The 23,498-nt window shown below is 60.9% G+C and overlaps 1 protein-coding gene and 1 long non-coding RNA gene across 3 annotated transcripts; both read left to right on the plus strand.

Annotated features, from left to right (window-relative positions):
• On the plus strand, positions 2,463-5,966 carry LOC108637175. The gene is made up of 3 exons (XR_001918882.1): positions 2,463-2,512; positions 4,933-5,009; positions 5,877-5,966. It is a non-coding gene; the product is annotated as an uncharacterized LOC108637175 (long non-coding RNA).
• FAM69B (family with sequence similarity 69 member B) lies at positions 15,054-23,259 on the plus strand. Of its 2 annotated transcripts, none has more exons than XM_018056131.1 (5): positions 15,054-15,217; positions 18,832-18,966; positions 21,272-21,379; positions 21,473-21,649; positions 22,172-23,259. In XM_018056131.1, exons 1-5 carry the CDS (start codon positions 15,155-15,157, stop codon positions 22,982-22,984), a joined length of 1,296 nt encoding a protein of 431 aa, XP_017911620.1. In that variant the 5' UTR covers positions 15,054-15,154; the 3' UTR covers positions 22,985-23,259. The 2 variants fall into 2 exon arrangements, with proteins under 2 accessions (XP_017911620.1, XP_017911621.1); XM_018056132.1 differs by lacking the exon at positions 15,054-15,217 and adding an exon at positions 20,212-21,169 and having other exon boundaries at positions 18,883-18,966.

Consider the following 23,498-nt stretch of genomic DNA (forward strand, 5'->3'; position numbering starts at 1 on the left):
CGGGATGAGGGGCGTCCCCTCCACTGTGAAGGCTGGGGCTGGGGAGAGAGGGAGGGACTAGGCCTCCTCCTCCCTCCCCTGCGTGTGTTGGACTGAAATCCTAAATTGGCCTGCTCCCCTGACTCCTAGCCACCCTGCCCTGCCCTGAGCCAGGCCAACAGTCCCTTCTGCCTCACTTCCTCTCCGACCCAGAGCCGCACTGCATGACCCAGGGCCTGCAGGGGAGCCCCCGCCCTCCCCCAGCCAGGCCAGGCCCAGCCCGGGCCGTGGGTGCTGTGCTGACCATGTCCCGGCGTCCTGCCAGGCCCTGGGGCCCCAAGGGCAGGGCGGAGGCTGGCGCTTCCTGCTGCCACCCCCCACCTCCTCTCATCCAACCCCTGAGATCTCTCTCGGCAGCTCCCTGCTCTGTGGCTGGGGCCTGCACAATTCACTGGTGAATGAATGGATGAAGGACTCCTCCCTTGTAAGTCCAGAGAGGAACACGCCTGCTACCTGGGGCCCGCCAGCTCACGGACTGCCGGGGGGCAACAAGGGCCTAACCTGCTGAGCCTGGGCCACCGCCCGCAGCAAGGGGCTGACGACTAGGTTATCAGAGAAGAGTCACTGGCGGAAACCACTGGCTTGCTTCTGCACCAGGGATGGCCTCCAGAGAACCGGGCTCGAGAGGGCGCTCTCACTGAAAGGAGCTGCACGCGGGCCCCAGGTAGCAATCCCATTCTGTCTGTCCAGCCTGCTTTGCATTCCCCTGTGGAGACCCTGTCCCAGGGAGCGGGGTTTCTGAGCTCCTGCCTTCTCCCCGCTGCGAACTCACACGCAAGCAGTTGAGCCAGCCATGGAGGGGTGGCCACGTAGCACTGGGGCAGAGCAGACCAGGGGGGATGTGCGTCTCTCCCCTCATTCGTCGACGCTCTGTCTCTCAGTTGGGTCCGACTCTTTGCCACCCCCACAGACTGCAGCACATCAGGCCTCCCTGTCCTTCACTATCTCCCGGAGTTTGCTCAAATTCATGTCCATCGAGTCAGTGATGCCATCCAACCATCTCATCCTCTGTTGCCCTCTTCTCCTCCTGCCCTCAACCTGTCTCAGCATCAGGGTCTTTTCCAATGAGTCAGTTCTTCGCATCAGGTGGCCAAAGTATTGGAGCTTCAGTTTCAGCATCAGTCCTTCCAGTGAATATTCAGGGTTGCTTTCCTTTAGGATTGACCGAGTTGACCTCCTTGCTGTCCAAAGGACTCTCAAGACTCTTCTCCAGCACCACAGTTCAAAAGCATCAGTTCTTCAGCCCTCGGCCTTCTTCGTGGTCCAGCTCTCGCATCTGTCCGTGCGTGACAGTGAAACTCAAGGTGAATCCATGACCTAAACGTAACCAGGGACGCCCCTGTGCTGCCACAGGGGCCATGGTGGAAGCGGAAGCCCGGCAGGTGGGGATGAGGCAGAGGCCCTGGCTGAAGAGGGAAGCAGAGACACAGCCCAGGACCACCTGGCCCAGTTATGCAGGCTGTGCACTGCACAAGTCTAGAGCATCCCAACAACTCGAACTATAGCTGCCGACCCTCCCAGAGTGAGCAGACCCAGTTCTCTGGCCTCTGACCCCCGCCTCCCCCTTCACCATTCACTATGTATTCAGTCACTCAGTCGTGTCTGATTCTTTGAGACCCCATGGACTGTAGCCCGCCAGGCTCCTCTTGTCCGTGGGATTTCTAAGGCAAAAATATCGGAGTGGGTTGCCATTTCCTTCTCCAGGGGATCTTCCTGACCCAGGACCGAGCCTGCGTCTCATTGCAGATTCTTTACCACTAGTGCCACCTGGGATTTCACCATTCAGAGACCTCAGAGTTCTTGGGTCCTGCTCCCTCTGGGTAGGAGGTTAGAGGCAAGTTTCTGGAGCTCACTCTAACACACCCAGGGGCCCCACCCTGCCTGGATGGCAGCCAGCACCAGTGCCAACACCCCCCTGAGTCACTGTGCAGTGTGGGTGTGGTTTCCCGGTGACCCAGCCAAACATCCGTCCCTGAGCTGATGAAGCTGGAGCCGGGGCTGCAGCCCCGCCTTCCCCGCCCTTGCCTGTGCTGCCCTGGGACCAGGCAAGTAAAATGATACGGGGCCCTGGGGAGATCTGAAGCAGGTCAACAGGAGTAAGCACGTTTCCAGGACAAGCATGTCCCAGGAGAAGACTCTTGAGGGTCCCTTGGACTTCAAGGAGATCAAACCGGTCCATCCTAAAGGAAATCAATCCTGAATATTCATTAGAAGGACTGAAGCTGAAGCTCCAATCCTTTGGCCACCTGATGCAAAGAGTCAGCTCGTTTGAAGAGACTCTGATCCTGGGAAAGATTGAGGGGAGGAGGAGAAGGTGGCAACAGAGGATGAGATGGTTGGATGGCATCACCAACGCAACGGACATGAGTTTGAACAAGCTCCAGACTTGGTGATGGACAGGGCGGCCTGGCGTGCTGTGGTCCGTGGGGTCCCAAAGAGTGGGACACGATGGAGCGACTGAACAACGCCCCAGGTAATATTTAGAACAAACGTGTACTAAAAAATGTCATTTGTTGTTTATCTGGGATGGAAATCTCACCGGGCGTCCTGTATGTTATCCTCGGAGCAGGGGATAAAATACATCCGGTACCCTAGCCCCACCCTGGTTCTCAGCCACACTTGCCAACCGGCTCTGCCAGCGGCTGGGCAGCACTGCCCCCTAGTGGACGCAGCTCTGGCCGCAGAGTGGAGGACGACGGAGGGGCTCAGAGAGACCCGGCCTCTCTGCTCCCCAGGGGGGCACACCCAACGCCCTCCCCCCCGAGAGTTGACCCTCTCCGGGTTGTCTGCCCCAGTGAAGGGTACAGTGGTTGGCCTGGGACAGCCAGCAGGCTGGGGGTCTTGGTGCTCATCCTATGGCCAAAATGGTGTTGGGGGGTTGTACAGGGTTTGGGGGCTTCCCTTCCTCCCACCCCCTGCCCACTCTGAGTTCTGTCCCCTTCCTCTGAACTCCCCACCCACCCACCTCCACCCACAGGTTGGGAGCAGCAGCCCCAGGACACTCACCCCAACATCGGAGGCTGGGGCGACAGAGCGCCTGCCCGCCGCCAAAGCTGTGGACTCCACGCTCTCCCTCTCCCTTCCTCCCCCTCTGCTGTCTTTCTCTGCTTCCTCCTGTCTCTGCTCCCTCCCTTCCTCTATAAAAACAATGACAGTTCTATTCTGACTGTATTAGTATAAAAAAAGTAAAAGGGACCCTAAAAGTTCATTATTTTCCCTTCCAATTTCTTTCTGATTTGGAGAGGGAAAAACATTGAAAACACTCCTGTGGGCCCCTAGAAGCCTGTGGACCCAGGTCCTGGGCTCTGGGCCTGGCAGACGGTGAGCCCTGCTTGGGACCCGAGGCGGGGGGCGGGGGTATCCTGTGGGGTCTTAGCAGCCACGAGCGGTGTGTGTGACCCCAGCGGTCCGGCGGGCCATCCCAGCAGGCAGGGAGTCCTGACAGGGGTGCCACCCCCCGCGTCTGGTCCCTGGGTTCTGTAAGACCAGCTGTGCCTCCAGCTGGACCCAGCAGTGCAGCTGGACGTCCCTGGCACCAGGAGAGGGCAGGGCTGCAGCCCTGGGGCCGAGGACTCCCGGGCAGGTCTGGTCACCTCAGCCTGGCCCTGAGCCCCCAGGGAGGGGGCGCCCCCCCCCACCTGCCTCAGCCCCGGAAATCCCTCTAAGACCAGCGTCCTGGGGAGGCCACCCCCCGATCTGTTGGGCTGACGGCACTGCCGTCTGGCGTCCCCGCCGAGGATGGCCGCGGCCACTGTGGAGGGCCGGCTGGCTCGCTCCGGCGCTGCTGGTCTCTCAGCACGCAGGCCGCCCGGGGTCAGCAGGGCACGGTCGCCCCGGGCGGGAGGGGTGCATGCAGTGTCTCCGCTGGTCGGGGCCTCCTGAGGGCCCGCGTGGAGTCTCGCCCTCACTTTGCGCTGCCCAGCCAGTGCAGGCCGACCCTGGGCCCCAGGGGCCCTCAGGCGCCCCCTGCCTCTGCCCTGCAGCCCCCGCTGCCGCCGCCGGTGGACCTGTTTCCCCACCACCTCCTCGAGGCCCCAGGCAGAAGCGCAGGCCGGCCCAGGGAAAAACGGTCGGGCTGGCCAGGCAGAGCGGAAGGGGCCTGGCAGGCACCCAGCATCTGGCCAGGGGGACCGCAGCCCTGCCAGGACATAGTCTACGCGCCACATCCTCTGGGGAGAACCTGTCCTCAGAAGACAGAGCCCCCCAGGGCGGGTGTGTGGGTTCTGATCGGCCTGTGGCTGCCCCCCACGCCCCCCCCACCGCCAGAGCTGCCTCTAGGCGAACCCTCCCCTTCCTGTGCCCTCCGGGCCCAACCCTCGGAGACCGCGAAAGTTGGGGAAGCGCCCCTCCGAGTTTATCCTGGAAGAACAACGGCACAGTGAGGCCCAGACGCCCACACAGGGAGCCTGCCCCAGCCCTCTCTGCCCTTTGGGGACCGGAGCGAGCTGGCGGCCCTCGGCAGGGCTGCTGGCCACTTCCTGCAGCCCCTCCAGGTGCGTGGACAGCCCCTGTACATCTGCACGTGCCCCTGCCCAGCTCCCCTTTCCTAGGACCACGTCGCCTGTCCTTCGTGCCTGGCATGGCGCTGCTGGGAATGTTCAAGCGTCAAGGATCTGGAAGACCCCAGAGCGGAGCACGAGCCATTCTCATGTCCTGTGTTGACAGTCCTAACCTCACCTCCTCCAGGTCCTCACTGTCGAGCGGGCTGAAGCCCGGAAGCAGGGAGGATGAAGTGAACAAGGATGGGACAGGGAGGACTCGGGAGAGAAGGTGGGGCAAGGCCACCTCCGCCCGGCTCATCCTTCGCTCGGAGGGTCTTAGATGTTCTTTGTAAAAGATACAGGTGGGGCTTCCCTGGTGATCCAGTAGCTAAGACTCTGCCTTCCAATGCAGGGCGTGTGGACCTGGCCAGTCCCCGGTTGGGAAGCTAAGATCTCACACACTGTGACGTGGCCAAAAGAAAAGTGCAGGTAAATGTCCGCCGACTGGTAAATGGACATTTCTATTCGTGAATGGAGTAATAATACATGGACCATCCATACAAAGGGGCACTAGTCGGCCATGAAAAGGAATGAATTGCTGACCACGTTACCACACACATGGACACCAGGAACTAAGGGAAAGAAGCAAGACAAAGGGCAGGTCTAGTGCGCCTGCGTGCGAAGTCGACGCAGTCGTGTCTGGCTCTCTGTGGCCCCGTGGACTGGAGCCCGCCAGGCTCCTCTGTCCGTGGGGATTCCCCAGGCAAGAGTACTGGAGTGGGTTGCTGTGCCCTCCCCCGGGCATGTACACTGTGATTCCCCTCGTATGAAACGTCCAGGAGAGGAGGGTTTTGAGAGAAATCAGGTTGGTGGGTGACGGGGCCGGGGTGGGGGAAATCAGGAGAGACTCCAGTGGGGCACTTGGGTTTCCTTTCGGGCGGATGGAAACGTTCTGGAATCAGATAGAGACGCGTCGATTGCCCAACACTGTGAACGTACTGAACGCCGCTCAGCTGTACAATTTAAAGCAGTTAAATTTACAGCATATGAATCTCACCTCAGTAAGAGACGATACAGGTGGGTAAGAATGGGTAAAAGTCGCCTGTGACCTCAACATCCAGCTGATGCTATCGCTGTAGCGTGGGTTTCCAGATTTTAGGATTTTTTTCTCATTGCATGTGCACCCATCAGTGCAGATCTGCATGCTTGTGGGCAGTTCCCACAGCTGGGGCCACACTCTGCCTACGCTTTGTCACTGGTTCTCTCAGGAGATCTGGAGTCCTCAGCTGTGCTCTCGGGGATCCGCAAGCCCTAAGTGACGTTTCACTAGATGTTGTGTTTCCGTTTGGATCATAGGCAAATGGGCTTGTCTGAACATCTGTGGGCTTCCCAGGTGGTGCTAGTGGTAAAGAACCCGCCTGCCAGTTCAGGAGACACAAGAGATGCAAGTTCAGTCCCTGGGTTGGGAAGATCCCCTGGAGCAGGTCATGGCAACCCACGCCAGTATTCTTGCCTGGAGGATCCCACGGACAGAGGAGCCTGGAGGGCTATCGCATCGTAGAGTCAGACACACACATGGAAACATCAATAAAGATAAGCTTCCTTCTGGCATTGGAAATACTTGTTTCCCCCTAAATCTTGGCCATCTTGAGGGTGTGGATGCAGGCTACGGCCTCCCTGTAGGGGTCGGGCAGACCCCCGGGCCCTGGAGAATGTGTCTCTCTCGAGGAGCGTCCAGAGTTCGGGGACTGGGGCTGTAGCGCTGTCTTAAGTTTTGCACAGGACTGTTTCCTGAACAGACCTTTGTGACCAGTCACCTCTCAGCGGGCATGTGGGATGTTCTGAACTCTCTCTTAACAAGGCTGGGTGAGTGACCAGCTAAGTCTTCACCCCCTTCCTGAATGATTAACTCAGGACAGGTTCTAGCAGGTGACATTTCTGGGTCAAAGTTTTTAACCATCTGCTTTCCATGGTAACTCAGCACGGAGCCCCCACCCATAGCTGGGGAAGAGACCTGCCATCCCCACTCCAGGGGGCCTCTGATGGTGACGGGGCAGCCCTGGGCAGCACTAACTGTAAGAATGTGGGAGCCACAGTCCCAGGGGGGTTAGCCCCTGCCTGTTTCCCTCCCCACCTCCTGGGCAGCAGACTGTCCTCAGCTGACGCTCACCCCTCTCCATTCTTCTTCCAGTCCCCCCGAACACATCTGCTGGATTGCCATTTGTTGCAGGAAGGGGGACCCCTTCCAAGGCCCGAGAGTGAGCTCTTGTCTAACGCTGGGAAATGAATTGTCCGAGGAGACGCACGCTCACAGAGCAAGAGATGTTAGTGGGAAGGGGCGCCCAGGCAGAGAGCAGGAGGGCGAGGGGCCCGGGGGACTGCTCTGGCATGCGGCTCGAAGGCTCGGGTTTGTCATGATGGGATTAGTTTCCGGGTGGTCTCTGGCCAATCTTTCTGATTCAGAGTCCTTCCTAGCGGTGCAGGCATTGTTCAGCCCAGGTGGATTCCAGCGAGAAGGATTCTGGGAGGTGGTGGGACCCGCGGCCTCTCCTTTTGACCTTTCCTGACCTCTTCTGGCCGGTGGTGGCTAGTTAGTTTAGGGTTCCTAACCAGGACCTCCTGTCGTGAAATAACTCACGCAGATAGCTACTTATGCTGCCCGGCCTGGCCCCATCACGGCAGCATGTGGCTTTGAGAGGGTGCTCATCTTCACGACCCAGGCTGGCTGGCTGTCTATACAGCGTGGAGGAACTGTCCCTGTCTTAGGGCTCCTGTGAGCTGGGAAATACACCGCATTGGTTGGGGTCATACTAAGGAAACTTCTGCACTGGATCTAACCTCAGCGTCTCCTGCTGTGGTTTAATCCCTTCATAGCCTTCCTGTGAAGACCTGACTTGTCCACAGGAATGAGTGATGCAGGCTCCCAGGGTGCCCCCCGGACCTCATTCCCGGCGCAGGAGGGTGCTGCTGGGTGACTTCCAGGGACCGCTGCCCCGATCTGGCATGCGGGTCGCAGGCTGCCATGCTGTGAGCATGCTCAAGCAGCCCCAAGGAGAGGTCGGCCTGGCCGAGAACTGACCTCCAGCCAGCACCACCCCACCAGCACATGGGTCCTCCACCCCCGCTTAAGCCTTCAAAGGACCGAGAGCCTGGCTTTGCAGAGATCCTGGACCAGAAACGAGCACATGGCTGAGTGGCTCCGGATTCCTGACCCACCAAAGTGTTCACTGCTCTGAGCCGCTGGGCGTGGGGTGCTTTGTTACACGGCAGCAGATCACGGATACAAGATGCTTTTGCAACTAGATGCATGGAAAAGAATTATTAAAATGTTTTTTAAAAAAGAATTCATAGAGAGAATATCCTGGGAAGAAGAGCAAGAAGCCGTCCAAAAGGCATTCTGAAAAGAATCCCTCAGGGATGTCCCTGGTGGCCCAGGGGCTAAGCCTCTGAGGTCCCAATGCAGGGGGCCTGGGTTCAAGCCCTGGCTGGGAAATTAGATCCCACGTGCTGCAACCGAAGGTTCTGCATGCCGCATCCAAGAGCCAGTCCAGCCAAACATAAACAAAAATAAATAGATACTTTCAAAAGAGTGTGATATGCAATTAATAAGCCACAAAGGAGAAATGGCTAGTGCACATTAAAGAAAGAAAAAAAAGCCTCCCTCAGCATCTGGAAAATAAGATCCCTCCAAACTACAGGGCGGGAGCCAGGAGATGCCTGGGACCGTCCCCACCAGCTACACCCCTCCAAGACCCCTGCTGCAAGCCACATTCCAGGTACAGAACTTTCTCTTGCTTGAAAGCACCCCCTGTGACAAATTACCACAAAGGGTGACTTTACAATGACGGACGTTTAGTCCGCACGTTCCGCGTCCAGAAGCCCAAAACCCTGGTGTGGAGGGCCACTCCGCACAGGCTCCGGGGCAGGGTCCTCCCCGCTCCCGGCTCCCTTGGCGCGGGCAGCAGGGCCCCTCTCTGCCCCATCTCGTCCCCCACTTCCATCTGTCCTCTCTGCAAGTCTCCCATGAGGACAGTCACTGGACTCGTCCTCCCCTCCACCCCGAGAAAACCCAGGCTGGTCTCCTCCGCTCAAGATCTTAATCATATTGCAAGGACCCTTCTTCTGAATAAGGTCCCATTTACAGGGTCCAGGGGTGAGAATGTGAACATATCTCTTTGGGGGCCACTATTTGGCTCACTGCAGGCAGTGCACTAGACACCCAAAGGACCCTCCCCCTGCTCCTCCCCCACCAAAAAAATTGGGTCCTGGGACTCAGGAAGCAGAAGTCTCCAGGACCTCCAAGACGCCTGCTGCTGTGCCCTGAGCCCTGTGCCTCCAGCTCTGTGGGGTCCCTGCCTACACAGGCACAGTTCCTCCCAGCAGCCTAGAGTGAGGTCCACAGGATTCCCACAGATTTAGTTCAGTTCAGTTCAGTCGCGCAGTCGTGTCCGACTCTTTACGACCGCATGGACTGCCGCACGCCAGGCCTCCCTGTCCATCACCAACTCCCGGAGTTCACTCAAACTCATGTCCATTGAGTTGGTGATGCCATCCAACCATCTCATCCTCTGTCGTCCCCTTCTCCTCCTGCCTTCAATCTTTCCCAGCATCAGGGTCTTTTCAAATGAGTCAGTTCTTTGCATCAGGTGGCCAAAGTATTGGAGTTTCAGCTTCAGCATCAGTCCTTCCAATGAATATTCAGGACTGATTTCCTTTAGAATAGATTGGTTGGATCTCCTTGCAGGCCAAGGGACTCTCAAGAATCTTTTCCAACACCATAGTTCAAAAGCATCAGTTCTTCAGCACTCAGCTTTCTTTTTAGTCCAACTCTCACATTCATACATCATCACTGGAAAAACCATAGCTTTGACTAGATGGACCTCTGTTGTCTCTGCTTTTTAATATGCTATCTAGGTTGGTCATAACTTTTCTTCCAAGGAACAAGTGTGTTTTAATATCATGGCTGCAGTCACCATCTGCAGTGATTTTGGAGCCCCCCAAATAAAGTCAGCCACTGTTTCCACTGTTTCCCCATCTATTTGCCATGAAGTGATGGGACCAGATGCCATGATCTTAGTTTTCTGAATGTTGAGCTTTAAGCCAGCTTTTTCCCTCTCCTCTTTCACTTTCATCAAGAGGCTCTCTAGCTCCTCTTCACTTTCTGCCATAAGGGTGGTGTCATCTGCATATCTGAGGTTACTGATATTTCTCCTGGCAATCTTGATTTCAGCTTGTGCTTCATCCGGCCCAGCGTTAAGGTCAAGCAAACATGAAATCAAGATCAGATGACAAGCATGTGGCGGAGATGCAGTGAGTGAGAGAAGAGAGCGACACACATCGAATCGAGGCCCCCAGGACCGACCCCAAGAGGCCTGACTCGTCAGGACAGCGAAGCGTAAGTGCAGAGAGAGGGCGAGGGGCTCACAGCCCCATGCAGCTTCGTCTGAATGGGGCAACACTCATCGTGCAAATGCAGGCTCCACGTCCGCCCACAGCCCGCTGCCTCTGGGCCTCCGCGGGTTCTGCTCCTCTGCCTGGAGTCTGTCCTCTCCCTCCCCCTGCCTCTTCCCCATCCATTGGGTCAGACATCACCTTCCCCAGGTGAAAGCATCCACACCTCTCAGAATATCCGCCTGGAGACAAATGCTGACCTCAGTCCTCAGGACCTGGGGCGGTGGGATGATCTATGTCTAGAAGGACCCAAGCCTGCATTTCTCTGTTTTCCCCATGACAAACTTGTGCCCAAGACTGAGGGGTTCCAGAAAAACACGGAGGTTAGTGGAATATGCAGCGGCTACCCTGAGAAACTACGTTTCCCGACATTCTTTGCAGTAAGAAAGGTTCTGTGACTAAACTTTTGCCAATGGGATTTGAGCAGAAAGTGAAAGTGAGAGTTGTTCGGTGGCCTCTGACCCTCTGTGACCCCATGGACTATACAGTCCACGGAATTTTCCAGGCCAGAATACTGGAGTGGGTAGCCTTTCTCTTCTCCAGGGGATCTTCCAGGAATTGAACCAGGGTCTCCTGCATTGCAGGCAGATTCTTTACCAGCTGAGCTACCAGGGAAGCCGAATATGAGCAGGAGAAACATGCTTTTCTAGATCCCATCTTTAAAGGCAAGACTATGCTCTTCACGGGTTTCCCTGGTGGCTTAGACGGTAAAGGATCCGCCTGCAATGCGGGAGACCTGGGTTCGATCCCTGAGTTGGGAAGATCCCCTGGAGACGGGCATGGCAGCCCACTCCAGTATTCTGGCCTGGAGAATCCCAGGGACAGAGGAGCCTGGCGGGCTACAGTCCACGGGGCTACAAAGAGTCGGACACACTGAGTGATTCAGCACACGCTCTTCATGTCCCTTTTGCTCTTCCTCCTCGCTGGAGTGTGGAGGTGATGCTTGGAGCTGGAGCAGCCGTTCTGGGCTAGGATACAGAAACCAGGTCTTGAGCAGGCCCCTGAGAAGGCGGGGTCTCTGTATCAGCCCTCAGAAGCTTGGCTGACTGCTGCACGAAAGAGAAACGCACGCACACCTCTCTGATTGAGCCGTCTCTGTTCCGGGGCCTTGACAAGATGCGTTCTATTGCCACTGCCTCTGGCTGTCTGTAGTGATGCTGCTGTTTGGTCTGTGTGTTGGGGTGGATGGTGTACCCCCCAGGTTCATGCTCACCCAGAACTTCAGAGTGTGGCCTATTTGGAACTAGGGTCTCTGAAGGCTACGTGAGGACTCAGGGAGGAGCTGCCTCGGTGGCTCCTGGCTCTGAGCGGTGTTGTGTGTTCAGTTCCATTTGCGGCCTGATACGGTCCTTCTTGGGCTCCCCGGTGGCTCAGCGGTAAAGAATCTGCCTGCAGTGCAGGAGACCCGAGTTCAGTCCCTGGGTTGGGAAGATCCCCTGGAGGAGGGCCTGGCGACCCGCTCCAGTGTTCTTGCCCAGAGAATCCCCAAGAATAAAGGAGCCTGGCGGGCCACATTCCACAGAGTCACAAAGCACTGGAACGGCCTTCTCCAAAGTTCACTTAGAGACTTCCGACTCTACTTCTGTGCCCGCTCCTGGCCCCCCCAGGCCCTCCTGCCTTAGGCAGCTCAGCGCTGAATATGACTGTCCCCAAAGAGGGACCCCTGTTATGGGCACCATGGCAACGGCCAGAATGAAAGGCAGGGTGGGGCTCTATAGATTCTCTGGGGATAACCAGAATCTGACCCCGATCCTAAGCCTAAACATGCCCTCCTGAGCAGATGCCCCTCCCTTCTTCTAAGAGGACCCTTTAGCCAGCCTGGATGGTCCACAGGGGGATCAAGGTGATGAAAACTTAATTCTGGTCCCACCGTCTGGATGCTCCTAGGAGCCCATCCCCGTCTTCAATCCAAGTATTACTACCATTTGGTTGAAGACATCAGGTATCTGAGGATAGACCACATGGTCCAAATTGTGGGGCAGAGTGGGTCTCCATAAGTTTTGCAGAAGTGCCCCTGCTGGGAATTCCCTAGTGGTTCAGTGGTTAGGACTCAGCACTTTTATTGCTGAAGGCCTGGGTTCAATCCCTGAGCCGGGCAACTCAAACCCTGCAAGCTGCGTAAGGCAGCCAAAAAATAAAGAAAGAAAAATGCCCATGTCTCTTTTGCACTCTTGAGGGTCCCTTGGACGGAAAAGAGATCAAACCAGTTAGCACTAAAGGAAATCAACCCTGAATAGTCATTGGAACGACTGAAGCTGAAGCTCCAATACTTTGGCCACCTGATGCGAAGAACTGACACTGGAAAAGACCCTGATGCTGGGAAAGACTGAAGGCAGGAGGAGAAGGGCAGCAGAGGATGAGGTGGCTGGATAGAATGACCGACTCAATGGACATAAATTTGAGCAAACTCCGGGAAGACAGTGGAGGACAAAGGAGCCTGGCATGCTGCGGTCCATGGGGTCACAGAGTGGGACACGACTTAGCGACTGAACAGTGAGCAACTTTTGCACCAGACCTGTGTCAACTGGGTCCCTATTAGGAGACAAAAGCCACATGGCAATCTGAACAGGGAGAGTTTTGCTTCAAGAATTACTGACTGCAAAGTCAGATGGAAGTGAAGAACAGACAGAAGTAACCTGTAAGGAATTCCCTGGGGGTCCCCTGGTTAGCACTCCACGCTTTTACTGCCAAAGACCCAGATTCGATCCCTGGTTGGGGAACTAAGATCCTGCAAGCCACAAAGCACAGCCAAAAAGGAAAGAGAGCAAAGTACCATGCTGGGCTGAGCTGGAGCCCCCATGCCCAGGCTGAGATCTTGGCCGGAGAGCCCAGCTGTGACTCACGGGCCAGCAGAGGTCACTGGTGCTGGCGGAATAGCAGGAAGTCTGCCCTCTGGAGGTTGCTGGAAACCACTGTCCAGGAACTGGGATGGCTGCCTGCAGGGCGGTGTCTCCGCAGAGACAGTCCGCTACAAAAACCATCGCAGGGCTCATCTTTTCAACAGAAGTGCTAGAACAATTGGATATCCATGCGTAGAAACCATGTGAGTCTCTTCAGTCATGCCCAACTCTGTACGACCTTATGGACTGCAGCCCACCAGGCTCCTCTGTCTGTGGAACCCTCCAAGCAGGAATACTGGAGTGGGTTGCCGTGCTCTCCTCCGGGGATCTTCCTGACCCGGGGATCGAACACACACCTCTTGCATCTCCTACTTTGGCAAGCAGATTCTTTACCACTAGCGCCACCTGCGAAGCCGTGTACCAAAATGAGCTCCACTGAATCACTGACCCAAACGCGAAACCTAATACTATAAAACTCCTAGAAGAAAACAGAAGAAAATCTTTGTGACCCTGGGTTGAGTTAGGCAAAGACTTCTTAGATTTGACAGGCACAGACGAATACAAGGGAAAAATGGATAAACTGGACCTCATCCAAATTAAGAACGTGTCGGTCCCGGGGACGGGGGAGCCTGGTGGGCTGCCGTCTACGGGGTCGCACAGAGTCCAACACGACTGAAGCGACGCAGCAGCAGCAGCAGCAGCAGCAGCAGCAGCAGCAGCAGCAGGACTTCCCTGGTAGCTCAGTGGATGCCAGTATGCCTGTCGATGCAGCGGACACTGGTTTCATCCCTGGTCCGGGAAGATTCCACATGCCGCGGGGCAAGTCAGACTGTGAGCCACGACTTCTGAGCCTGCGCTCGAACCCTCCAGCCACAGCTACTGAAGCCCGTCCACCCAGAGCACGCTCTGCAGCAAGAGAAGCTGCTGTGATGAGAATCCTGTGCCAGGCAAGAGTCGCCCCCATCCGCTGCAACTAGAGAAAAAACTCAACAAAGAAACAAACAATAACCAAAAAAAAAAAAAAGTTGGGCAAAAAGTTTGCATAGATGCTTTGCCAAAGAATATATACAGGTTGCAACTAAGTATGTAAGAAATAGCCAACATCAATAGCCTTTGGGGAAATGCAAATAACCACAAAGAAACTGCACTTACAGGCTCCCCATAGAATGGCTAGAATTTTAAAAGGGTCGAAACCAAGTGCCGATGGGAAAGTGGAGCGACCAGAACTCCCACATGCAGGGTGCCTACGCCTACCACGGCATCCCCAGCCTGTATCACCTCAGGGAAAGGGAATGTCCTTCACACAGAACCTTGAGTTCTGACTTGACGGCGGCTCTGCTCCTGATGTCCCAAGCCAGGACCAACTCCGGGGGCCTTCAAGAGATGACTGACCGGCTAACCGAGTTGGTGCCTGGTACCCACGCTGGCAAAGAGGGGTGCTGAGCGTCCAGGCCTCTGCCCAGGGACAGAAGCCAGACCTGGAGGCTGCGGCCGCTTTTTTCAATTTTTGTGTCGTGCAGGGGACGAGCCAGAGCTCGCCGGGACTGGGCCCGGCGCGGGGGAGCCTGGAAGAAAGCGAGGCCCGAACTGCTCTGCAGCCTGCAAGTGGGGGTGCCCACGGGCTGTCTGTGCAAACACCGGCACAGTCGCACGGTGCAACAGTGCGTTTTACTGTCTTTAAAAAGGGGCGAAAGAGGCCAATGCTGCCGCAGTCTCCACCGCCCCTCCAGGCCCTGTGGTCGGCACGGGACCCCACTAGGGGACTCCCATGACTGTTCCGGGCCCCGGCGCCTCCCGCGCCCCGCGCGTCCGCCCCTGCCCCGGGGGACCTCCGCAGGCTGCCCGGCTCCATCACCCGCCTCTCCTCCACCGAGGGGCGCGTGACGGCCCCCGCCGTGCAGTCCCCTCCCGTGGCGGCCTTGCGGGCGACGGGGGCTTGCACGCAGGGGCTCGTCTGCGCCGCCGGGGGCGGGCCGGGGGCGGGCCGGGGGCGCGGGGGCGCGGGGCCTCGGCGCCCTCCCCCTTCCCTCCGGGCGCGGCGGGGGGCGGCGGGGCGGAGGCGGGGCCGCGGGCGCCTCCCCCGCCCCTCCCTCCCTCCCCGCCGCGCGACCCCGCGCCGCCCGCCTCGCGGCCACGCGCCCTCGCGCGCCTTGGCTGCCCGCCTCCCCCCGCCGCGCGCCCCCGCCGCGCCCCCTCCCCGCGCACCCGCCGGGCCGTCAGCGGCGAGCGCTCTGGCGCGGACGCGGGGCGGGGAGGAGGCGCGGCGGCCGATGCGGGCGGGCCGGCCCGCGGGGCTGAGGCCGAGCGGAGGCGAGCCGGGCCCGCGCACGGCCCGCGCCCACCATGCGGCGGCTGCGGCGCCTGGCGCACCTGGTACTCTTCTGCCCCTTCTCCAAGGGCCTGCAGGTAGGCGCGCCCCCGGCCGGGCCGGCTCCCGCCCCCACCCCTCCCGCCCTGGGGCCCGGGCCGCGGCGGGGTCGCGCGGCATCCAGCCCGGGGACCCTGGGCGGATTCCGGACTCAAGGTCGCTGAGGGCCCGGGTGCGTGGTCCCTGGGGGACCGGGGGCAGGCGGGGCCCGGGGTGGAGGTTGCCGATCGGGTGAGCGGATGCTGCGGGGTTGGCCCCAGTGCCTCGGGGGCTGCAGAAGGCCCCCGCTCCGCCGCGGGCCGGAACTGCTCCCGCAGGCCCCGAAGCCACACCAGGTCCGCCCCGCTTTCCTCTACTTAGGAGACCAGGTTTGTCTTTCTGTGATGGAAAACTTGGGACCCGTAGAAGCACCCTAGGAAGGGCGTACCCTCCCCCTGGGTCATCCCCCAGCCAGCCCGAGAAGAGGAGTGTGCCCTCCCCACAGTGACCTTGGACAGATCCCCGGCCGTCTCGGGACCCTGCTGTCTGCAGGGGAGGCCCAGGCTGCTGTGGGGGCCACCTACCGTGATCCCTGTCATGGCTGCTTGGGGTGGTCTGAGCCGGGCTGAATGCGAGCCTCAAATTATTCAGGCCAAACCTGCCACCTTCACGACCCCAGGCCCTGGGCAGAAGGAGACAGCCCTGGTCAGACTCGCCCGCACCTCCCTAGAGTCCCCTCTGGGGAGAAGGGTGGGAGCCAGGTAATGCACGCAGCGGTTTGCGCCAGAAGCCCCCCTGCCATCCAGGGGTCTTGGGGGGTAGTGGTCTCCACCCATCTCTGGGTCGGGTGGGAGCTGAGGGTCTGTGGCCTCCCCCACGCTGGGAGGTGGGGGTGCAGCAGCCCCATCCTGAGGGAAAGGCCTTGACCGACCAGGCCAGTGTGGCGGGTCTTGGACTGGGAGTGTCAGGCCTCTGAGCTCAGCCTGGGAACGGCAGAGGAGCCTGGACAGGAGAGGTGACGGGCTCCCAGTGGCTTGGGTTGGTTCCCAGACACCCGCCTCCTTAATGAGAGGAGACACCCTGAGCCTCAGTTTACCACATGTGAAACACACTCCTGTGTTGGTGGTGAGGGGTGGAGGCCACGGTGTATGTGGGCCCCTGGCACCGAGGCTGCTGGTTATCATGCTGTCTGTGTCCCCCGAGGGACCCCCCAAGTGCTCCACTAGGAGCCGGGCAGTCTGGGGGGTGCGGGGAGCCACCGACTAGGGCGCACTGAGTGAGCTCCCCCTGTCCTGGGGGCATGCTCACCCTTGGGCGTCAGCATGCCACAGGGGCAAGGCAGGGCAGGGGGTAGGGGCAGGGACTCCCCTTGGAGGAAGTGCCTGCCTGCGATGATCAGGGCCTGGGGGTCGCTCAGAGCTCAGCGCTGGGGACAGTGTCCATGGAGCGGGGCCGCCTCGGGAAGGCCGGAGCTGGGGGGGCTCTGGCGGGAGCGTGGGCCGTGTCCAAGGTGGGCCCTGCGGTCAGGCCGCGAACCTGGGTCTGGCCCAGGTCAGCCCCTGGGGCCAGTGCAGGCGGCAGCCCGCCCTCGTCCCGCCTGTCCCCCCAGGGCGGTTGGCAGTCCTCTGGCCTCACCCTGCCCCCAGCCGCGCCCCTGGCTCCCCGGCCCCCCACCCGCTGGCCTGCTTTCCTGCTTTTCCCTTTGAACAAAACTGGCAGAAGCAGATATGGTAGCAGGACCAGTGGGCCTGCGACCCAGCCCTGCGACTCTGGCCAGGGCCACCCCGGGCCTCGCAGCTCCGAGCCGCGCCTACTGCAGCGCCTTCCGGGGTGGCCGGCCGAGGGATTCGGCCAGAGGAGCAGGAGGGGAAGACCCTGCCTCTCCTGGAGGAACTGTAAAAACTAGCGCAGCTGCCTGACCTGAGCCTGGAGGCCTTGCCTTGTCCTCAGGGGAGAGCCGCCGGCCCCATTTCTGGGCCCCAGCCTCCGATGAGAAGCCCAGGGCTGACCAGGACTGGAGCCACCCCACTGACCCAGAGGTGGCAGGATGTGTGACCAGTGCTGGTAGAGGCCCTGCTCCGGAGCAGGCTGGTCTGAAGCCCCTTGCTCTCCCAGGCCCTCTTCTCTGAGGCTCAGCTGCCCCAGTCAGGGTGTCTGAGCTCTTCCACGGAGCAGTGCCTGGTAGCTCTGGCCCATCAGCTGACTGCTGCTGGGCAGCAGCCATTGAGGCCATGATTTGCCAGGATGGGGGTGGGGAAGGAAGCTGATGCTCCTGCAATCCTGGCTTGGGGGCTGGATGGGAGACAGTGCCCCCCAGTTCCTGCAGGGCTCTGGGTCCCCCCCACCCTGTGATTCCACTCATCAGCCTGGGAGAGCTGCTCTCCAGAGAAGCAGTTCCTGGCCCACCCCACGCTTCTGGGACGGAGCCTCTGGCAGTGGGGCCAGGGGCTGAGTATCTTGGTTATCTCTTCTCTATTATGGTAAATTTCACATCCTGTGAATTCAGCATCTCAACCATTTTTTAAGTGCACTGTTCAAGGGCATTAAACACATCCCCGTTGCTGAGCCACCACCACCATCCATCTCTAGAACTCGTTTCATCTTCCCAAACTCAAGCACTCAAGCTCTGTCCCCTACAAACACTCACTCGCCATCCTGGGCAGGCCCCCACTTTCTCCCCACCGCTCCCCGTTGTCCCCACCCTTCCTGTGTCTGTGGATCTGAGTCCTCCAGGTTGTTGCCTGGGTGGAGTCACACAGGATCTGTCTTGTGTCTGGCTCATTTCACTGGACATGATGTCCTGCTGGGTCATCCATGCCGTAGCCTGGGTCGGAGTTCTTTGCCTTTTCATGGCTGAACACCGTTTTCGCGTGTGGATGGGCCGTATCTGGCTTGCCCGCTCCCTCCTCAGTGGGTCTGCGGGTTGTGTCTACCCTTTGGCTGGTGTGATGGGGGGTGTGCGAGGCTGGGTCCCTTAAAAGCTCACAGGGTGACTGCGCCTCCAAGCCCTGGGCTCCCTGCTGGCCTTGGTCCAGCCTGAATGAAGTCTTCCCCAGTGGGAGGAACCTTGTGCAGGGTGCCGGCCCAGCGTGAGGGGCCGGGGGTGGGGGGTGTGCCTTTCCAGCCTGACCTTCTACAGAGGTTACGTCATTATGAAATGACGGCAGGACAGGAGGAAAAAATTGTTCCAGATCTCTTTATTCAGCAAAATAGAGTTGTTTACCCTAAATCCTCCTCATTTGGAATTTATTTTTCCCTGCCTGTGAGATTTCAAGGTCTGGGAGACACCAGGCCCCTGCCTTGCACCAGAGTGGGTGAGCGGAGTGGGAGGGAGACACTGACCGGGGCGGGGCTTGGGGGGGCCGGGGTCTAGGAGGCGGGGCTTGGGGGAGCTGGGTCTAGGAGGCGGGGCTTGGGGGCTGGGGTCTAGGAGGCGGGGCTTGGGGGCTGGGGTCTAGGAGGCGGGGCTTGGGGGAGCTGGGGTCTAGGAGGCGGGGCTTGGGGGCTGGGGTCTAGGAGGCGGGGCTTGGGGGCTGGGGTCTAGGAGGCAGGGCTTGGGGGCTGGGGTCTAGGAGGCGGGGCTGGGGGGGCTGGGGTCTAGGAGGCGGGGCTGGGGGGGCTGGGGTCTAGGAGGCGAGGTCCGCTGTACTTCTTCACGCCCCCTCCCCCGCAGGGCCGGCTCCCAGGCCTGAGGGTCAAGTATGTCTTCCTCGTGTGGCTGGGCGTCCTCGCAGGCAGCTGGCTGGCCTACGTGCACTACTCGTCCTACGTGGAGCTCTGCCGCGGCCACGTCTGCAGAGTGGTCATCGTAAGTGTCGCCCGGGGCCGTCTGTGCGCTCCGGCCGCCCCCAGCCAGCGCTCCAACGGTGGGCAGCCTAGAAACGGGGCTTGAGGCCCGCCCGCCCAGTGGATTCTAGGGAGGGTCCGGCTGCGTCCTGCGGGGCTATCCATGCAGGCCGTGGGCGGGGGCCCGGGAAGAAGGGGTGCCCCATGGAGCACAGGGGCGTGGCTGGGGGTGGACAGACAGACGGATGGGTGGACAGGGCCAGCTGTAGACGTGTCCGGGCGGGGGGCCGGGGTCCAGCAGAAGAGGCTGCAGGGCGTGGTCTTCGGGGCCTGGGGGTGGAGGCGCGCTAAGTCGCCACTACGGCAGGTAGAGCAGAGCTGCGCACGTGTGTGTGAGGGCGGGCGTGAACCTGTGTGTGCTTGCCCACGGGAGTGCGTGTGTGCCCACGAGCACTGCTCCACTGGCTCACGGCTCCTGCTGAAGGATACCCTGTGACTGGTGGAGGGGGAGGTGACGCCAGCCGAAGGGGCCCCGACTCTGCCAGCCTCCCCGGGCAGGGGTGAGCCCTCGTCGGGCTAACGGGGCCTGAGGCATCCATGCCTGGGGGAGCGGAGCTCCTGGGGTCCTGAAGCGGGGGCAGTGGGAGACGCCTGGCCTTGAACCTGTCTCCTGGTGGGGGCCTGGATTCTCTGCTCCTCTGCAGGGTGAGGGGCGCTCTTCCTGGGGGGCTATGTGGCACGGTGGAAGGGCTCAGCAGGCCTGCTCTGCCCGGGGTCCCATGGGGGCCAAACTCGGGACAGTCCAGAGGTGGTGGTGGAGGGGTCCAGAGCCCACGTGACAGGACTTGTGAGGGGCCCATCGATCATAGACCATTGGCTGGGGGCAGGCCAACATGGGCACAAGGGTGCAGCACCCAGCCCAGGGGGAAAGGCCTTGTTTCTTCCAGAAATGCTTGCTGGGGCCCTCCAGGGGTCAGACCCGAGCTGGGCGCCAGGCACACGGCTCTGCCCCCAGCCTGGTGGGCTGGGGACGCGCAGGGGCAGGTGTGCGTGTAGAGGGAGCCTGGCCTCTGGGCAGGGGCGGGGAGGGGTACTGCTTGGGACCCCTTGCACCAGGCGAGGTCCTGGGCTGTCCGGGTGGGTGGAGGGGTCTCTTGGGGCAGTGAGACCTGGGAGGACACGTGAGATGGGGTCTGGCCAGTGGGGTGCAGTGAGCAGCTGCTCAGAGCTGGTGGGTGTTTTCTGAGCACTTCCTGTGTGCCCGCAGCAGCGCCCCCAACATGCAGAGGACTGAGGGGCCCTGGGGGAGCAGACAGGGAACGTGCCCCTCCCAACCGGAGGATCTGCAGCTTCCGTCTTCCCAGAGCGCCCTGGCCTTCCCGCCAGCGCCAGAGTGGCCCGGCTGCTGGGCCTCGGGGACAGCTGCTCCTTTCCCGAGAAGACCTGGCCACCTCATGGGGGTATCAGCCGTCTCCGAGAGATTCCACAGCTTGTCCAAGGTCACCCAGGGTGTGTGTGTTGGGGGGAAGGCAGGACCGGGGTCACGGACCAGGTACCCATGGACCCCAGGGTGCTCAGCCGGGTCCCACCTCAGCCCGGTTTGTAGACAGGAGACAGGCTGGGAGGGGAGGGGTCTTGCCCCACCTGAGGCTGACGGCCACACTGCCCACCTCAGCTTCGGTGGAAGCCCCTCCCCACCCTGGTGGGCAGCGTGGCCGGCAGGCCCTGACCCTGGCCCAGCCTGGCTGCCCGCACTGGCAGACCCCTCCACGAAGGGCCTTGCAGCTCTGGGAGGGGGTCTGAGGGGGTCAGAGCGGACTCCTGCAGTGGAGGGGCTCCCCTTTTCTGTCCTGATGAACGGGTGTCAGGCTTTGAAGCCATAGCACAGAAGCCTCCTCCCTGGTCCCGTAGGTGAGTCCAGGGCCTCAGCGTTCAGGAGACCCTGCCTCCCCGCCCCCGGCACGCTCCCTTCCTGCAGGCCTGCTCCACCAAGGGCCTGGGCACCATGGCAACAGTGATGCACACCCAGGAATTCACCCTACGCGTGCTCCAGATGCCACAGATCCCCCCGTCCCCCCACCTAGGGACCGCCCTGGGAAGGGCCTCACCTTCTGGCTCAGCTCAGCCCACACCTGCAGGATTCAGGGGGCTGCAAGGCCCTGTCTGAAGGCAGGAAGGGCCCGGTGAGGGCAGCGGCTCCTGCAGAGCTCAACCTGATGAGAGCTGTAAGCCCCTCCCTGTGCGTCTGGCGAACGAGGCGCTGGCGGGCCTGCGGATGGAGCCCTCGCTTCCCCAGGCCACTTCCTGCGTCTCCCTGCTCTCCCCAGTGTGACCAGTACCGCAAGGGTATCATCTCGGGCTCCATCTGCCAGGACCTGTGCAACCTGGAGCAGGTGGAGTGGAGGACCTGCCTCTCCTCCGCGCCAGGCCAACAGGTAGGCCCGGCGGGGCTCAGCCCCCGCGGCCCTGCCGCCTGCGGTGCGGCTGCAGGGGGCCGTGTACACAGTGGGGCCCTGTGCTTCCGGCAGGTGTACAGCGGGCTCTGGCAGGGCAAGGAGGTGACCATCAAGTGTGGACTGGAGGAGAGCCTGAGCTGGAAGGCCGGGGCCGATGTGGCCCCCCGGCGGGAACTGGTGCTGTTTGACAAACCCACTCGGGGCACCTCTATTAAGGAGTTCCGGGAGATGACCCTCAGCTTTCTCAAGGTCAGCTGGCCCTCCTGGGGGCGGGGGGATGTCAAGTTCACACCCAAGGACGTGTGCACAGGGCAGGCAGCAAGCTGGACGGAGGTGGCCACACAGGCCAGGGGGTGTCTGGCTAGCCCGCCAAGCAGACCCCACAGGCACGAGGCTCAGGGAGCACGCACAGGCATGAGAACCCGCCCGGGGCCAGAGGGCAGGGGGCAGGGGGCAGGGGGCAGGGCATCCATGGGGAGGAGGCCAGGGAGGAGGTGGGACCCGGGGGTGGGTGGGGCAGATGAGGGGTGAGCGACCCCCGCAGCGCTCCCGCCTTCATGGGGGAAGTCCCCGGGCTCCCCGAGCGCTGGGGGGAGAGCGCAGGTGATCTTTCCAGGAGTGGTGAGGGGCCTCCCCAGCGCCTTGCTGCCTGCTTCACCCCGGGGGCTGGAGGCCGAGCTCCCCCATCGGGCCGATGCGTGGCATCGGGTGCCAAGCCTGCAGCTGCGCGCCCACGTCCCGCCTCCCCTCTCTCCTGGTCCCGAACCTCAGGCTAATCTGGGAGACCTTCCATCACTGCCCGCGCTGGTCGGCCAGGTCCTGCTCATGGCCGACTTCAACAAGGACAGCCGGGTGTCACTGGCCGAGGCCAAGTCGGTGTGGGCGCTGCTGCAGCGCAACGAGTTCCTGCTGCTGCTGTCCCTGCAGGGGAAGGGGCACGCCGCGCCGCTGCTGGGCCACTGCGGGGACCTCTACGTCACGGAGGGCGTCCCACGCAGCTCGGGGCCCGCGGCCGCCCTCCCGGCCCTGCTGCGCCCACTGCTGCCGCCCGCCCTGCACAGGGCCCTGCAGCAGTGGCTGGGGCCCGCCTGGCCCTGGCGCGCCAAGATCGCCATCGGCCTGCTGGAGTTCGTGGAGGAGCTCTTCCACGGCGCCTACGGGACCTTCTACATGTGTGAGACCACGCTGGCCAATGTGGGCTACACCGCCAAGTACGACTTCAGGATGGCCGACCTGCAGCAGGTGGCGCCCGAGGCCGCCGTGCGCCGCTTCCTTCGGGGCCGCCACTGCGAGCGCAGCGCGGACTGCACCTACGGGCGCGACTGCCGGGCACCCTGCGACACGCTGCTGCGCCAGTGCAAGGGCGACCTGGTGCAGCCCAACCTGGCCAAGGTGTGCGAGCTGCTGCGGGACTACCTGCTGCCCGGCGCCCCCGCCGGCCTGCGCGCCGAGCTGGGCAGGCAGCTGCGCACCTGCACCACGCTGAGCGGGCTGGCCAGCCAGGTGGAAGCCCACCACTCGCTGGTGCTCAGCCACCTCAAGACCCTGCTCTGGAAAGAGATCTCCAACACCAAGTACACCTGAGGGCCGCGGGCTCCGCCCCGGGCCTCTCTCCACCTCCCACACCACGAGGCCCTCTGCCGCCACAGCGTGGCAGCCACGCGGTTCCTGCCCCTGTACCACCACCTCCCCCCCATGCCCCCGCCCGCCCTGGGTTATCTGGGCTCCCGACAGGGCAGTGGAGCTGGCAGGAGAGAGGGAAGGACTCAGAGCCCAAGCACCAAGGGCTGGCCCTGGGACCTGCCCAGGCCAAGGTTTTGTTACTTTGGAGAACTCTGTGTAAATAAAGCTTTTCTGTGAACTACTGTTCAGTCACCAAGTCGTGCTCAACTCTGCGGCCTTGGGGACAGCATGCAGCGTGCCGGGCTTCCCTGTCCTCCACCGTCTCCCTGAGTTTGCTCTGTCGTCCTTCTCCTCCCACCTTCGATCTTTCCCAGCATCAGGGTCTTTTCTCATGAGTTGGCTCTTCCAATCAAGTGGGTGAAGATTGATTGGAGCTTCAGCTTCAGTCCTTCCAGTGAATATTCAGGGCTGCTTT

This window comes from Capra hircus, chromosome 11 (assembly GCF_001704415.2).
Source record: "Capra hircus breed San Clemente chromosome 11, ASM170441v1, whole genome shotgun sequence".
NCBI lineage: Eukaryota > Metazoa > Chordata > Mammalia > Artiodactyla > Bovidae > Capra > Capra hircus.

Bases quoted from the DNA above. Each gene is read 5' to 3' on its own strand.
- FAM69B (XM_018056131.1), top strand. From the start codon at position 15,155: ATGCGGCGGCTGCGGCGCCTGGCGCACCTGGTACTCTTCTGCCCCTTC. The intron at 21,380-21,472 runs GTAGGCCCGGCG...TGCTTCCGGCAG, and splicing joins CCTCCGCGCCAGGCCAACAG to GTGTACAGCGGGCTCTGGCA. The intron at 21,650-22,171 runs GTCAGCTGGCCC...CCCGAACCTCAG, and splicing joins TGACCCTCAGCTTTCTCAAG to GCTAATCTGGGAGACCTTCC.